The sequence below is a fragment of the Euprymna scolopes genome, chromosome 13 (assembly GCF_053919585.1).
Source record: "Euprymna scolopes isolate OS-2025 chromosome 13, ASM5391958v1, whole genome shotgun sequence".
Lineage (NCBI taxonomy): Eukaryota > Metazoa > Mollusca > Cephalopoda > Sepiida > Sepiolidae > Euprymna > Euprymna scolopes.
In genome coordinates, this window is record NC_136494.1 from 136169405 (window position 1) to 136187652 (window position 18248).

At 33.6% G+C, this 18248-nt stretch overlaps 1 protein-coding gene across 3 annotated transcripts in view; it reads left to right on the forward strand.

Moving 5' to 3' along the window:
* LOC145292202 (uncharacterized) overlaps window positions 1-18248 on the forward strand; it is a 160594-nt gene that overhangs the window by 117713 nt on the left and 24633 nt on the right. For 2 of the 3 annotated variants that reach the window (XM_080138511.1, XM_080138513.1), the window contains exons 2-3: window positions 2153-2266; window positions 14655-14690. In XM_080138511.1, coding sequence (XP_079994637.1) covers window positions 2153-2266; window positions 14655-14690 — 150 coding nt within the window. The remainder of the gene's footprint in view (window positions 1-2152; window positions 2267-14654; window positions 14691-18248) is intronic. The other variant, XM_080138512.1, reaches the window with a different exon arrangement.

Sequence of the window (18248 nt, forward strand, 5' to 3'; positions counted from 1 at the left end):
AATTTTGATCGATCCACACGGCCATCAATCAAACTTTGATCGATCCACACGGCCATCAATCAAACTTTGATCGATCCACACGGCCATCAATCAAACTTTGATCGATCCACACGGCCATCAATCAAACTTTGATCGATCCACACAGCCATCAATTAAACTTTGATCGATCTACACAGCCATCAATCAAACTTTGATCGATCCACACAGCCATCAATCAAACTTTGATCGATCCACACAGCCATCAATTAAACTTTGATCGATCTACACAGCCATCAATCAAACTTTGATCGATCCACACAGCCATCAATTAAACTTTGATCGATCTACACATCCATCAATCAAACTTTTATCGATTCACATAGCCCTCAATCAAACTTTGATCGATGGCTATGGATAAATTTTATGCAATTGTGTGTTTTAATGCTAGAAAATTTTCTCTAGCAATCCAGTTATTTTCTGGTCGATTTTTATCATTATCATCATAATAAACCCAAATTAGATTTTTTTTTAATAAACAAACCAAAAAAATAAATGAAAAATATTTAATACATGTTCTTAACTTCCAATCTTAGCTATAAAATAGTTTTTGTTGTGGATGTGTTCTGTTTGGAATTGGTAGGTGCTCGCGTGCAGTCATAGTTCCAACAAAAAAAGCTTTCATTCAAATTTTTTTTTTTTTGACTGTGGCACTAACCTTAAGGTTGGTTTTGTTGGCTTTCTCCAAAGGAGGAAGTTTCATGGGAGTGTGAAATTTCACTCATTCAGATGAACCGATAAGACTGTATTATTAACAATTAAGAATTTTTATTCAATGCAGAACGTTAATACAATCTATAGTTTGGATTTTTAGACTTTAAAGATACTCAGCCTGGATTTAAAAACTTAATTTTCCACATTCGCATAGCAATACAAAAAATATTTCAACTGGTTTATTCAGCTTAGAAGCCATAGTTTAACTCCTTGGTATGGGAAGATACTGAAAACTTCGGATTTTATATTTAAGCAAACGCCTGATGAAGAAAGAGCTTAATAATAAGTTTCTCTCAGAAAATATCGGACTATTAGTTTGTGTTGTGTTTAATATAGAAATTGTTATTTATTGTATGCAATTGTTATTTATTGTATGCAATTGTTATTTATTGTATGCAATTGTTATTTATTGTATGCAATTGTTTTTATTGTATGCAATTGTTATTTATTGTATGCAATTGTTATTTATTGTATGCAATTGTTTTTATTGTATGCAATTGTTTTTATTGTATGCAATTGTTATTTATTGTATGCAATTGTTATTTATTGTATGCAATTGTTTTTATTGTATGCAATTGTTATTTATTGTATGCAATTGTTATTTATTGTATGCAATTGTTTTTATTGTATGCAATTGTTATTTATTGTATGCAATTGTTATTTATTGTATGCAATTGTTATTTATTGTATGCAATTGTTTTTATTGTATGCAATTGTTATTTATTGTATGCAATTGTTATTTATTGTATGCAATTGTTATTTATTGTATGCAATTGTTTTTATTGATTCCCAAGTTTGTTGTCCTTCTTTTTATATTTATGCAAATTTTCTTTGTTGAAATGATTCTATGCAGCTTTTCTAACACAATGAGCCACACAAGAAAATGTCAAATTCAGATACACAATGTCAGAAAGATTATTTCTCATTTTTACTGCTACTTTTTGATAATTGTGACATTTTATATCATTTTTTTCGTTAATTTTTGATAATTGTGACATTTTTACATCATTTTTTTGTTAATTTTTGATAATTGTGACATTTTTATATCATTTTTTTGTTAATTTTTGATAATTGTGACATTTTTACATCATTTTTTTGTTAATTTTTGATAATTGTGACATTTTTACATCATTTTTTTGTTAATTTTTGATAATTGTGACATTTTTATATCATGTTTTTGTTAATTTTTGATAATTGTGACATTTTTACATCATTCTTTTGTTAATTTTTGATAATTGTGACATTTTTACATCATTTTTTTGTTAATTTTTGATAATTGTGACATTTTTATATCATTTTTTTGTTAATTTTGGATAATTGTGACATTTTTATATCATTTTTTTTGTTAAATGTGTAGATTGTTTCTACTGTTTCTAATTTTCGTCTTTATTTCTTATTTCAGCTGAAAGCCTAGAAGAATACTGTTCAGCCTTTGTATCTTGCGTTGTGTTGCAAGCTGTACAACGATATGTTCTTTTAGAGATTAAAGAGCGGCTAACACAAGTCTCTCCACCCGGTAAATATGCTTTTAGAGTCTTTCTTCGTTTTTATGCCTCTAAATTTTCTTTAACTGCGCAACTAACTTATTTTGTGATTAAAACTTGAATTCATACAAATCATTATAGAATGATGTTTGGCCGGCATTAATTTCTCCAATCATTTGTAGAATCAGGTACTTACAGAAGAGACTGCATCAAAGTTGTTCATATCTATAGTGAAAATGGTAATAGGAATCGAACTAGGCACACCCACCTCGCCAGTTCACATCAATAGCCACTTCACAACTGTCACCTCCCGATTTCGTAATCAGAGATGCCCCATGTGTTGGAATATGGCTGACAAGTGCCAGTTTTTGAATCAGACGATCTCGGAAAACAACAAATTCTAAAAATAGCAAACAGAACAAAGATGTAAGTTCCAGAATTTGATCTGTGACGTCAATCCTAGACAAAGAAATTTGGTCAGTACAAACAAGCAAGGGGCACAATCAGGAGAGAGATGAGAGATTAATCAATGCAAACTAGTTGCATGTGATTATATTCAATTGTCATCGTCAACCACCATGCTATATCCACCTACTTCTCTCTCTCTCTACTTTGCCAACAAGCTGGGTTACCATGATAGACTTATTTTATAAAGAAAAAGAAATTGTATGTATTATTGAACACAGCAGATATTTCAACAAGTGTGTCACCAAGGTACAGAGAAACCAACAAATAAGAGTGTATACATTCATATGCACAAAAAACATGTCAAGCGAATTTATACATATATATTCGATGCTCGCTCGTAATTTAACACACGGACTAATATCTTTCTGCTGAACATTGTGCGAATGAAACACACGAATGGTGGAAAGCAAGCATTGAAGCATATGTTCACACACAAAAATACTATTGCAAACCCCATATGTTCTCTTAGAGATTAAAGAGCGGCAACTGCCAATGGTTCAACTTGTGCAACCCTTTTGCCTTTATCACTTGAAGCCCTTTCTAAAGTGTATTGCACAAAACTATGTGTACATTTCATGCCCGTTTGAAAATAATTGTATTTATTACTAGCTGTACCCAGCCACGCGTTGCTGTGGCTCAGTTTGTTAAAATGGAACACATGTGAAAGTAGAGAAAAGTTTGATTCTTTTTTTCAAGAGAATGTACAAATCATTTATTTTTTTTTGACAGATGTTAAGAAAATAAACAGAAAAATACTTCCATCATTAATTATGCAAAAAAATAAATAAAATGTTGATTTAGTGTTTCAATATGCTTATAAATTTATTATAAACTAGCAGGAAGACCCAACGTTGCCCAGGATTGAATGAGGACCAACGAATGTTCTATACTTCCAATACTTTCGTCATCGAAATCTATGAAATTCAGGATTCACATCGTTTTCAGTTAAATTGAAATAAACTTTGCTACTAACTTCTGTGAGTGATGAAACACTGCATCCGATCCATTTTTTTTTACATGTTTTTTTTTTTTATTAGAGTCTCACACCGTCAATATCTACGACAGATAAATAAAACATTCGGGTCATGAATGCATAATTTCAATCATCATAACAATCAAATGTGGAATAAAAAAAAATAGCAGGCATTACTTTTGGCACACCCCTCGTAAATAATGTTTTTGATTTCAAAGAAAACGATTAGAAGAAAAAGTTTTAAACAACTAAGATTACATTGGTTTCTCTACATTAATTAAAGAAAGAATATTACATAGCATTAAGTATCTCATATCATCATCATCATCATCATCATCATCATCATCATCAATTCTGGTGGCTCCCATCCAGCTAGCTGCATGCCTGGCAGATATTACTCCACACCTCCAAGAAAATTTATGTGATCTCTCTGCAGCAGTTAATTTCAATTTAGGCTGGCATCTTCCACTGTCTACTAGGAACTTCCAAATCTTAAGCTATCTTGGTGACACCCCTAACCACTCCATCGAATTAACCATTATTCTTGATTGACTTTTGGTCTTCATAAGTATAAGTTAAAAGGGAAATAGAAGAAGTATAGATCTTTTTTTGGCAGGAGGGGGAATAAAATAAGATATATATATATATCGTTCGTCGTCTATGACTCATCAGCGTGGCTGAATCTAGCGAGATTCGAAATAGGGACCCCATGGTAAGAAGCCTACCACTGGACCATCTCACACGACTGCTTGGATATATCGCGATTTACGTAGATGTTGTTTATTTGTTTTTGTTTTTGCAATACTTTTTGAATTAATTCAATTATTTACAAAAGTGCGTTTTTACCTAAATGTGAGTTAGGAATAATTTTCCCTTCATCAATTTGGTACCCTTAAATGCAGAGCGGCATATATATTGTTTGGAAAATATAATTATTCACTGACACGTGTTTCGTCGTCTACGACTCATCAGAGTGCCTGAATCTAGCGAGATTCGAAATCAGAAGCCCATTGGTAAAAGGGGAAATTATTCCCAACCCCCATTTAGATAAAAATGCACTTTTTTATAAATAATGGATTTCATTAAAAAATATCGCAAAAACAAATAAACATCTATATATATATATATATAAAAGTGAACGTGTCTGTGTGTCTGTGTGTCTGTCTGTCTGTGTACATTTTCTTTCGCAATAACTCTGTCACTTTGTAGTCTACGGACTCGAAATTTGATATACAGGGTACTGAGATTTGGGAAAATTTATGTGATCGGTTTTAGGCCAGAAATTTGGCTGTTAAGGGGTCAAAGTTGAACGTTTTAACCTTTGAGAACTCTACCAAACCTCTCCGACAATTTGGGGTCTAAACACTTGAAATTTTAGATATAGGTTCCTTGGACATGGATCTAACTTAATAACTTGATTTGAATCCAAAACAATAAATGTTAAGGGGTCATAATAGGGGTCAAATTTTAAAAAAAAATGTTTAAATTGAAAGTTTTTTTGTTTTTTTGTTTTTTTTGCTCAACATACACCTCCAAACACCTGGGCAACGCTGGGCACCCACGCTAGTATATATATATCGATGAGAAATATGAAGGTCATGGAAAACATGAAAGGAAGTGATAATGTGGACTTGAGAGAAAGAGGGATAAGTAAAGACTGTCGAGAAGTTATTTACAAAATCTTAAAACCATCCAACAAATGCCATTATTTAAAAGAAATGGTAAACAAAATATGGTGATGGCCTTCTAGAACTGCACGGAACCTAATTCAAATAAAATTGTTGAACCTCTTGCAAACCAGATCCTTGAATGAGAATGTGCCGAGTATACTTTGCTGATTATTAAAAGAAGAGCTCCCAAGAAAAAATGCCTTTTATTTACATGCCTCACACGGCAGCAAAGTGTGACACAAGGTCAGTTTAATGTGAGGAAAAACTAACTCCCCCAAGGGTGCACTTTGGAAGAGTACAAAAATGACTATGAACAGATCCATTGGCATTCCTCGTTATGGAGTGCTTCAAGCAACAGGCGATAACCCCTCCCACTCCATCTTCTGAAGGGGAAGATAATGTGTCGGGGGATATGTTAAAATAAATGAATAAATAAATAAAATAAAATTGCAGTCACACCAGTATGGATTTGCTTTAAAGAAAATGAAGGGTTGTGAAAGGACGGATAGATGAGAAAGGACAGCACTATCAAGGACAACACTATAAGGGTGTGGAGATTGTTGGAATCCTAAAAAGGCTTATTTAAATTTCAGAAAAAAAACCTTAGTGATGGGAAGGTATACTGAAAGAAACGGAGAGTACTGAAAATTTGGGGAGAGTTGCTGTCAATCAAATTCCAGGGAGCATTACCTGCTATTGCAATCATTAGTAATGACTAGGGCTAGGACAACAGCATATATTTTTCATTTTTTTTACTCTCGAGTGTGTATCCGTTGATATCTTATATGCTTTTATATAGAGGGATGTGGTTTTCGGTTGCTTAACTGTCTCTAAATTTACCGGATATATATTCAAGAGTAAAAACAATGAAAAGAATATGCTGTTTTCATAGGCCTAGTAATGGCTTATGTGGGGGTCATTAGCAAGTAAGAAATGATAAACCTCTTTACTTAATAGCAAGCTATACAGAACAAACGTTGTAAAGTGGGCAGAGTGTTATCTATAAATTATTCTTCTGCACAACTCCATTCAATTATTAATTTCGCAAAGTGCATATGCTTAAAATAAAATATGAAATAAAAGAAGAAAAACAGAAGAAAACATAAATGTTTGACAATTATGAAAGTTGGTAACGAAAGAACCATTCAGCCTTCTGACAACGTGACGCCATACACTAATCGTGATCAATTTAATATTGAACAATATTTCGAAATACAAGAAGGTCAGATTTTTTACCATGATGTATCAGTTAAGCTTATTTCAATCATCCTTATTGCCATTGTTTGACCTTTACCAGCCAATGCAATTAACAACTGATTAATATTATTATTATTACAAGATCAGTCATGACCCATCAGTTCACTGTTTGTTATATACATCTATATAATAATCTGCTTATTCCTACCTTAATTTGTATGTTACGCTTTGAAAAAGGCTAAATACAATTTTTGAAGGCCAATCTGCTTCAAAAAAGGCCAAATTCGCAAAATTTAGCTTTAAAATGGCCAATTTGGCAACCTTGAACTAGAATATGAGAGTGACCTCTCTTTGATGTAGCCTTGTGAATATCATTATAATAATACATGATCATTGTAGTGATGATATGAGAAAGAAATTCGTAGCAATTTGTATGTGCAACACTTCTTCGCCAAAGAAAGAAATCAGTGAAATATTATGGAATATTAAAAAAAAAAAAAAAACGGTAGAAAAATAAAAAAGAAAAACATTGTCTGCCAAGAGGTGTTGGACTAAAGGAGTAAATTAAAGATTACTTCTTACAACATTATTTTATTATTTGTATTGAACTATGTAGCACAATATTACTTTCTGAGTACTTATTAATTTATCTCATTTTGGGTGAGTTCTATATTTAAAATACAATAGACACTATTTTTATAGAAATGTTAATAAACTCATTTGTTGCGGTTTATTAGGTGTTTTGTCCAAAAAAATCTTATTTTGTGTGCTAGCCAGACAAAATAAATTCGTTGAGTCGATATATTTCTCATTCTGTGGAATTTTTTTTTACGAGTCCTCCTAGTTATTAAATATTTGGAAATTCCAAAATGTTTTAATAAATATTTGGAAGTATCAAGTTAAAGTTGCTTCGTCTTTCAAACCTAACTTTCATTGCACACATTTACAATTAGTAAGGCCAGCAACAATTACGGCTGCTGCTGCTTGTTTATTAAGCGAGTCAAACTTCTGCATAAGACTCACAAAGATTGTACCTCAGGATCGTATTCTGTATGGATTCTTCTTGGTTCTTTGCAGCTATCCATTACACTGCAGGATTGCAAATTTATTTTGGCAGTGGGGGGTGGGGGTATCCTGGATACAGAAAGTAGCAAGACTCAGTGGGTGCATACAAAGTAAAGGAAGGTTTGGGTTAGAATACACAAACGGATGACACAGAAACAACCTTGTCACGAACACTCCATTTATTTTTAGTTTTGTGTCTGGCATGTCTTTGTTTGCCAGACATGCAGACGCAGAGATGACCTGAAAATGATGCATTTTGATGCTGACTCCTCCTGGATTTTCTCCAGAGCCCTGTTAAATGGATTGTTAAACCTTTCTGACATGAGTGATACTACCAGCAACTACGTTTTCAAACCTCCTGATATTAACTCCCTATGACAAATAAGACCTGATAATTACATGTGGTGATGATGATGATTAGTGTAGGCAAGCTTGGTATTTTCAAATAGTCACCCATCTGGTACTGGCCAGTCTCATCGTAGTTTAACTTGAATAATCTAATGAGAACCAGTGTGTCAACATGATTATGCCGTGTGTGTGTGTGTGTTTGTACTTTTGAAAACTCATTAATGCAAAAGAAATAAAGGCAAAAATTTCGACTTCCCAAAAAAGCGAGTTTCAGTTTGCAATGACAATAATCCAGATTTAAATTGGAAATCGTCTGCCTTAATTGCAAGATTATCTAATGTTGCTGAGCCTCTTTCAACAATTATCCTATGATAAGCTTCTTAATCAAATAATCTCATTGCACATTAAAAAAAAATGATTCAGAATGAATTCAAACTGGATTAGCATAAATCACTAATTAGTTTGTGATAATTAATCTGGTTTTTAAAGTGCATCTGAAGAAATAAACCAATAACAACAACAACAACAACAACATGCGCGCAGACAGACACAGACACACACACCCACACACACCCACACATAATTAGTAGCGACTTCAGGGGTTGGGCTTGTTAGACTTAGTATAACTGTAGCAGCTATACATATTAACTTTGCTTTCTTTCTGTGCAGAACAGTCCCTGCAAGGTGGTTTGGTCACATGATGACTAATCAGTATCCAGGGTGAAACTTTGAAAAACTACTTTCAACCCCTTTTGGGAATTGCAGAGACATCCTAGAAAGTTTCCCAATACCAACAAAGCTATCTGGACCTGACAGATAATATATTGGTCTTATAAAAATGACAGACAAACTTTAATTTCTTTTCTACATCATTATAATTTTTCGTTACTTACACCGAACGGTGTAGGTCACTCGGATCAATATATCATGTGTTATTTGTTGCTGTTTATAATAGGACTGTTTTTATTTTGTTTGACATTTTTGTAAGTTTGGCTTACAGTCAGCATAATCACGTTGAAGCACTAGTTCCCGTTAGATCACCAAAGTTAAGCAGCGTTAAGCCTGGTCAATACGAAAATGAGTGACCATTTGGTAATACGAGGTACTGTGTGTTCAGAGCTTGGAGAGGGATGTACTCTACCAAGCTAATCTTGCCCAAGGCACATTGCATGGAATAATGCAGCACCCTTCCCCGGGACACTAGAGGGTTAAGGGACTCATCCATCCTTACAGTCTGCTAAGATAGTGATGGTGGCAAAGTGGTTAGCGATGCAAACTAAAAACCTGAGTGTGTAACGTTCAAAGTGTCTAATCTCTCGGAGAGCAGGTAAATAAAACACCATTCAAATATACTGTATCTTACAAAAGTTTTATATTTTCACTTTATTTATTATTTTGTTTTATTTTATTTATATTTTTTTGGGGGGGGAGGGTGTTATTGGTGGAGGGTCACACAATGATAACAGTAAAATAGATTGTCAGTTGGACGATTATTGCTGCTACAAAAGAATTGGAAATAATGGGTAGAATGACAGATTATTTAAGAAGAATTTATTATCAAATGGGTATTTGTTTACATTAAACTTGAAGACGACAATGTTGTAGTCAGATTGGAAGCAGCAATATTTTGTTCCACAGATAGGATATCCTAGTAAACAAACTTCTTTTTTATGAAACGTCTATTCGTTTTTTTGGTATAGGAAAACTCTTTGTTATTGTTGTAGCTTGGCGAGTTCTAGCTGCGAATGTTTTACAATGGATGATAGTGACTGGAGGTCAGTTAAACATCTACTATAAACATGACGATCTAGTAGAGGGAGACTAGCAACATCGCTTCTGTATAAAAGAGGTTGCAAAGTAGAAAAGAGATCATCTCCCACTAGATTGCGAAGTTGGTTTTGTACTTTCTCAAAGCAAGAAAGAGTGTTTCGAGCAACACCTCTCCAAATATATGGAAACAATACACCTAAGAGACTTATAGAAGTACAGGATTATGTGAGAAATGAGATACTTTCTGGAGTGATAGAAAGATCCTACATTTTTCCAGCAACCTTAGCAACAGATTTGATGTAAGTTTCCCATTACAATGTAATTGTTTAATTTTATGATTCGAAACATTCACCAAAATACATTTTGCTTATATTGTTAATAAAATTTTCAAAGAAATATAATTAACCTGCTTATTCAGGTTGGGATAGAGCCTTGCCCTTAAAAGCTAAAAACAGAAGAGAGAAAAACAAACAAAATGAACCTTGGTTATCAAGCTACATGAACTAAGGTTATTATTATGCATGATAATTGTTGTATTCTGCAGACAGCATATGTAATTTGGACATCCACGCAATTTGCTACAACTCTAAAACAGTTGATTAAATACAAATAAAAAATGCAGTTTCGATTATATATATATATATATATATATATATATATATATATATATATATATATATATATATATATATATATATATTAAGTAATGTGATTTATAATTTAAAATTTAAAAATTAAAAAAAAATTTTTTAAATTTAAAAATCAAATTTTAATCAAATTAAAAATCAGTTTCATAAGAAGGAACAACAACAAAATCAATTATCTGTACGATCGTTTCGGAAATCCGTGCTTTTTATTGTAGTATACATGAAGTTATGTAGAACAATTATATATAGTTTTTTTGGTAAGCACGGTCTCCTCATCAGCAAATTTAGGAGGATTTTTATTGAATTTAAAAGACACCATAAATAAACCTACCATTAAAAGTAAGGCAGATGAATCTTTTAGTTTTTCTTTTTTTGAAATCAGGAACTGTGTTTAAAGTAGTCATTTAGATGTTTGCTATAGCTTTTTATTTTATTAATATATGTATATATATATATATATATATATATATATATATATATATATATATATATAGTGTATGTGTGTGTGTGTGTGTGTGTGTGTGTGTGTGTGTGTGTGTGCGTGCCGACTGATAATAGTCAAAACAAACACAATGGTATAATTAACAAAAGGTGTATTAGCAAAATGATACAACAGAAGTACACGTCAATATTCTGGGGTCATAACTGCTACGAATCACTACTCAAATGCTAGCCCTTATCCTCGAGTGGCCTCTGGGCCTTGATATGTGGTGCCCCTTTTGTAAAAAAAAAAAAAATCTATATTTATAGTCCATTACTTTTTAAATACATATATCAGCTAACCCTATAACACTTACATAGATAAATAAATATTTTATTTTAATAAAAAAAAATAAACAAAAAAAAAATTGTTAGTCCCCGGTGGTTTGATGTCACATCCTTCTGACGGAGAAGTAAGACCATTTTGTATAATATACTAGAAGATATACCCGGCGTTGCCCGGTCATAAAATACACATGAATATTATATTTTAATTAATGCAGATTTTTATTTATTTATTATAAACAGAAATACTGTAGGTGTTAAACGTAATATCAAATTCTTAAAAACAAATTTTTTTAATTAAAAAAAAACAAACAAATAGAAACGGAAACACGTGCATGCGAGTATCATGTTTTTTTTAAAATAGTTCATTTCTTGTAAGTAAAAAAAATACTTGAGCTGAGATCGAAACCAAAACCTAAAGACAGTGAGTCAAGTTCGATAACCATTACACCAGGTTTACATGACTTTTAGAAAGTGTTTTCAAACTAATTCCTACTTAACATAAGGAAGGTGTCATATTTCACGATCGCGCATGCACAGTCATGAAACAGTTGAAAACAGATAAAAATCCGGTGGCCTTCTATGTATCAATTTTTCAATTTGGGCTCCTTAGCAGCCCTTTTTTCCGAATGAAAATGGATTAAAAAGTTTTTCATGTGTTTGAATATCCTATATACCGAATCTGTAGATAAAAAAATCGCTGAGTATATAGGTTGAGAAGTGTCCTCACACACATTCTCACTTCTGTAGGTATTTAATTATTATAGTAAAAAAATAATTATGACAGCCCCTTTAAGAAATTGGTTTCTTATCGTTGAGCACTTTCAGTTGAATTAAAAAGTCGGTCAATTTAGCTCTTATGCGTAGATCATCGTATAACGATTTGATCACTGTCTGTCTGACGTAATGAACATTTAAATTAAAAAAAATGTTTTAAAAAAATTCAACGCTATTTCACATGGTTAATGGTAGCCGAATGGATATGGCCTCCGCTAATCGAGCCAGAGATGTCTTGTGTCACGGGGTTCGAATCGTTCGACTGGTAGTAATCGTGACACCCTGCACTGAAGAATCCCGAAAGGATGAAACACTAGTGTCTGTAGGTATTTAATTATTATAGTAAAAAAATAATTATGACAGCCCCTTTAAGAAATTGGTTTCTTATCGTTGAGCACTTTCAGTTGAATTAAAAAGTTGGTCAATTTAGCTCTTATGCGTAGATCATCGTATAACGATTTGATCACTGTCTGTCTGACGTAATGAACATTTAAATTAAAAAAAATGTTTAAAAAAAATTCAACGCTATTTCACACGGTTAATGGTAGCCGAATGGATACGGCCTCCGCTAATCGAGCCAGAGATGTCTTGTGTCGCGGGGTTCGAATCATTCGACTGGTAGTAATCGTGACACCCTGCACTGAAGAATCCCGAAAGGATGAAACACTAGTGTCTGTAGGTATTTAATTATTATAGTAAAAAAATAATTATATATATATATATATATATATATATATATATATATATAAAGGTGTGATTGCAATAGAAAGATATCAATTGAAGTTTAGCAATAAATATGTAGATAAAAATCTATCAATATTTTGAACAGATTTAGATACCTTGATAGATATGAATAGTTTGGGATATTTATTGTTCAGTCAGCCTATCTATTTAGATTGTGCATGAGGTGTCGTATAAGGTTTTTAGAATATCAAAGAATGAACAATTTACACGTCGAAGCGATGCGATGATAGCAAACATAATGCAGTTGTTAAAACAACTGAAAATAATGTTGTTGCAATATCTTTGGTATACTAAGTAAGTATTTACTTGCTTCCCGCCAAAGCAAGATGTGACACAAGGTCGAAAGGTGGAAATTGTCAAGTCAGCCCCCCCCCTAAAAAGGAGGCACTCTGACCTAGCAAAAATTGCCTAAGTAATCTATGAACTTACTACACCCAAAAACTGGGTGACAAGGTCTGGAAGGGTAGACCTCTTAGATACTACCCAGGTGGTGTACCGCAATCCGACAATTGGGCTGATAGTTGAGAACAGATTCTTTACTGGTGCATCTACCCAGGTCTCCAAGCAACCAGAGCAGCAAGGAGATCAACCTTACTCAAATGATAGGCATCGTTAGAGGGTAGATATTTTTCTCAAAGTGTGACACAAGGTCGGAAGGTGGAATGAGGCAAGCTCTCCTAAAAGAGGAGCACTCTTGCATTTACAAAAATTGCCTGGGCATCCTTGTCAGCATTCCCCTCAGGCAACAAGCAATTAACTTGCCCCACCTGACAGCCGGGTTGCAAGGCCTGGGAGGGTGGATCTCCTAAGTGATACCCAGACGGTGTACCTCAGTCCGACAGATACTGAGCCAGTTCCAAGCCCTGTACCTGTCAGGCTGAGTGTCTAGAACGGATCCTTGATGAGTACTCTACCCAGTCTCCAAGCCGCCTAAGCAGCAAGGAGACCCATCCCCAACCATTAAGGGTAGAGATTTATTTGCTGCCCACCTCAGTAAAATGTGGCACGAAGCCAGAAAGTGAGGATCCAGCAGGCTCCCCTAAAGGAGGGGCACTCCTGCAATTGTAAAAATTGCCTGAGTAATCCCATCGGCATTCCCCGGTCGGGGCGCTTCAGACAGTAAGCAATGAATTTACTCCACCAGAAAGCCCGGTGGCAAGACCTGGAAGGGTGGACCTCCTAGGTATTACCCAGGTGGTGTACCTCAGTCTGACAGGTACTGGGGCGGTTCCCGGCCCCTCACCTGTCAGGCTGAGTGTCAAGAACAGATCCTTGACGAGTACTCTACCCAGTCTCTAAGCCGCCTAAGCAGCAAGAAAACACATCCCCAACCATTACTGGTGAAGGTATGACCGCAAAGATTTGGACGATTCTATTTATAAACAATGGGTGATAACAACGAACCAATCAGAATTGGTTTATACACGAATATAAATTTCTTTGAATTCCTCAATGATAACTTTCCATCTTCTGATCCTGACTGGATTAATGCTTCTCTGGCTAAATTTATGCTTTTTTTTTTTCCTGTTTTTGCTTGGAACAACAAAATTTTTCTATTAGAAGAATGACTCTACACTCAAGCGATTATGTGTTCGCTAATCAACTTTACTTTGATGGATGTGAATCAAAATTCAAATGGTGGCAGCTGAAATTTTTTAGATAATAATTTAAGAATACAGAAACTACATAAAGTTAATCAATCACCACCCAAGAATCCTAATAACTCAGAATATATTAAAAAGGACGCAATTGTTTTTTTGAGAATTGATACAATGTGTGAACAATAAAAGCCTGTCTGTCATAATTTGAAAAGTCTTGGATGATAGACATAAAGTGTTAAACTTATTTATCGAAAGGAATACCCCATATTACCTCTCTGAATACAAAACTAACGCCTTATTTTTTAATTTTTATTATTTTTTATTATATTTATTTTTAATTTTTTTGATTCTTTATTATTTTTAATTTTTATATTTATTTGATTTTTATTTTACAGACACAACCAAAAACGATGAGAAGGACACAGGTAAAGGTAAAACTTTTCCAATTTATCGATTTTTCTTTATATTACAGATTGACCTCCTCTCCTCACCCACAAAAATATTTTCACCTATGGAATCGTTTAGAAATTCACAATCATTTCTATAACTCAACCATTTTTGGTCGAAACACGCTTTCAATATTATTTGAATTATTCGGACCATTATTCTAAATTTGGTTGTTATATTTGGAACGTTTTGGCTGCTGTAACCTTCCGACCTTCTTCAGATGTATATTTTTGATTTATAAACGTTTCAGTTCTTAATTTCGTCCAAGCTCCCAAGTTTGAAATAAAGATCTCAAATTCGACAAGGATAACACCGGAAATGAAAATCAAATCAATTCATGAGCAAAAAAAAAAAAAAAAAAAAAAAAAAGAAAAGCAAAATACAACTGGCCATGTAAATGTGAAGATCTGTACACTTTAACACCGTCTGAAAGTTTTGTCCAGGGTATCTTTAATCCTAGGCATGAGAGATGTTATCGACACCTCCAGCATGCTGTTTCATGAAACAGAATTACAGACAGAAAACGGTGTATTTCTTCTTATGAGACAAAAACATTGATACCTCCAACATATCCAACACCTACAGTCGATTTATATATTATAGCGCATCCTTTGCTGGGTTCTATGAAAACCACAGTTTAATTCTGGAGTGAAAAACTTTATGAAAAGTAGATTTGAATTCCAGTTAATGCTTTATGCCAAAAAATTAAAAAGCAATCATTCCTGCTAAGGGGATATTTATCCAAATATCAGCCGTCATGATGCATCCAGTGCTGTCTTGAACTGTTTGGTCATCTGTAGGCTGACCATGGATACTAACATCCTGTTCTATGGAGCTGTGCCCCAAACCAAAAAAGACATCTTCTGATAATTCAACTTTTCTGGATTTCCATGAAGCCCTCTCTGCAGAGCTGATGTGAAGAAGAGATCACGAGGTACATTGTAGTTGCTATTTATGATAATAAAGACAAGAATGAGGTCTCTGTGCAGCCGTTTACATTATAGCAAATACAGGTTGAGGGTCTCCGATTGGTGTTCATAGGACGTTATGTGGAATCAATGACCACCTGTTTCACAATTCTCCAAATCAACTATAGGTGTTGGATATGTTGGAGGTATCAAGGTTGGTGGATTTTTGAATATTGGAGGAGTTGTCCCTCTTTGTCCCTTGTTTTCAGGTATGTGGGCGGCTTGGGGTAGCCATCCTTTGTCTGTTTACTGATGATGTGTATTTTAAGCACTCTGAGTTATCTCCTCTGTATTGACTATTTTTATACAAAAAGTACTTAATACAACATGTCTTTGCCTTTTCGTGTATAGATGAAAAAAAAATAAATAAACAGACGTGTCTTTGTGCGTCTCTGTGTGCTGAGAAAATGTTAAGTGTTAATTCATTTGTTTCTTTGTCATCATCAATACCTTCCCCGACATGAAGTTATTTAAAGAACAAAGGTACTTTTTCTTTATTTACTTCGTAATTAATTTAACTAAGGTTACTAATTAACCTAACAAAGGTTATTAATTAAACCAAAAGGAACGAAATAGGAGGCTGACATATCTCAGAATGGGTGGCACTAGAGATATGTATAGTGGTTGTCACACTGGCAAAAAAGCGGTAGATGAGAAAGCGCAACCATGTTTGTTGCCTGAATGCATTGGGCAGTGGGAACATACAAGATATCGATCCCAACAGCCAAGTCCAGCATCAATCAGCTGGGTTTGAAATCAAGTGATACGTTGAAAAGTGGTTGGCTTTATTCATATTGAGAGATAAATCCATTAAGTCTGACAATTTTCAGACTTAATGGAATCATCTACAGACATCTTCAAAGTCCCTTCTGGAAGCAATTATCTTTAATTTGGTTGAAATTAGTACTCCCTGGAGGCTTATTGATTATCAGAGGCTGTGAGGAAATAAATATTAATGTTTAGGACTGTTACAAGAGTGCTGGGGGAAGGGGATGGGAAAGTTCAGCTATTTTTTATGGGATTTCAATTGTATTTTGGTAAAAACACGACTATGTACTTATATACCAATATGTTAATATTAGTTAAAGTTCCAAGAATTACGAAAAATGATAGAGTAAAAAAAATAATTCCAAATAAAAGTAAATTTTTGGAATTGTAGTTTTATCTTATTAGTAAATCCTCTCGTAGCATTCATCATCATTCAACTAGTAAAAATGCTGCCACAGATCAGATCAAAAGATGTTGGGTGAGGTAATGAAAAATTAAAAAGGCTAAAATCTTGCTAAATTTTTACCGTTTTTATAAACTATGTAATTCCTCACCGCCACTGCCATATTTGGGAATGTGAACAGAAGACAAAATTATGGCAAAATATTTGATTGAATTTGATCTGATATTCTACTGACATTTTATATGTTCTATGCAGACATTTTAAGAAATGAATTGAAAAAAAAATGATTAGAAAAGAGATTCAGAAAAAAAGTGTAACACAAAGTCCATCATCATATTCAGTTTAATATCCGTTTTACATGTTGGCATGTGTTGGACGACTTCCAGAAATTGAATTCCAAATTAATTTATTTTGTTTCCGAGTTTTCAAGATAATTTTTATTATTTGTATTATTCAAACTACTCTTTTCATTTAGTGTTATTTTCATAACATTTCAGTCTATGTAACCTTCGACTTTCTTCAGGTGTATCTTGTCGAACTCTGAAATCTTTCTGTTGCACATGAGAATCTGTACAAAATTTTGAACAAAACTCTTTATTTCATCCACAGAGGTAGCATGCCCTCGTTCCATCAGTCATGACTGGCTAGAAGCCCTAAATAATTCACTATTGCATTTTGAGTGTCGCCTGCACTGAGAATTGAACCTTCAACCTCCAGAAGAGTGTAACTTACAACTGAATTTTACCAAGTACTTTATCCAATGCGCTAAGTGTTCTTGTTCGTAATTCATAAACATGCAACATAGTCATCTTGAAATCAAATGTCAATAAATGCTTGTTATAAACTGTCTTCATAAGCAAATTGTTTTTAATCCTCTCATAATCTTCTTCATCGTTGAAGTGACAATTCAACCATCTCATTAACCTTTACCATTAAGTTGTTTTGGTCTTGATAAATAATGACTCATTAGAATAAAAAGTTAAATTGCAGACTAAATCGCGTCATTGTAAGAGTATTTGCTCTTGTTTTTGTTTGTTTGTTTGTTTGTTTGTTTGTTTGTTTGTTTCAACAATCATAACCTCCTCCCTCTCCCCTCCCTCTCTTTTTCTATCTATGTTTCTTTTCTTGTCCAAATGCCGCAAGCTTTATTCAGTGTATTTTTGTTAATTGAACAGATGCAAATTTAGCTTCTGCGTATATTCTGCAATTGGAGAAAAGATTGCTTTGCTGATACGTGTTAAGTATTGACGCTATCTTTTCAATTAATTTTTTTTTTCTTTATGTATAACAACAGTGCACATTGTCAGATGAAGATTTTAATGGTGTTGTGTCCAAAGTATATGTGCCCTCTGCACGCAAATATGCAAGCCCATATATTAAACGGCTTAATTCACTGCAATGGC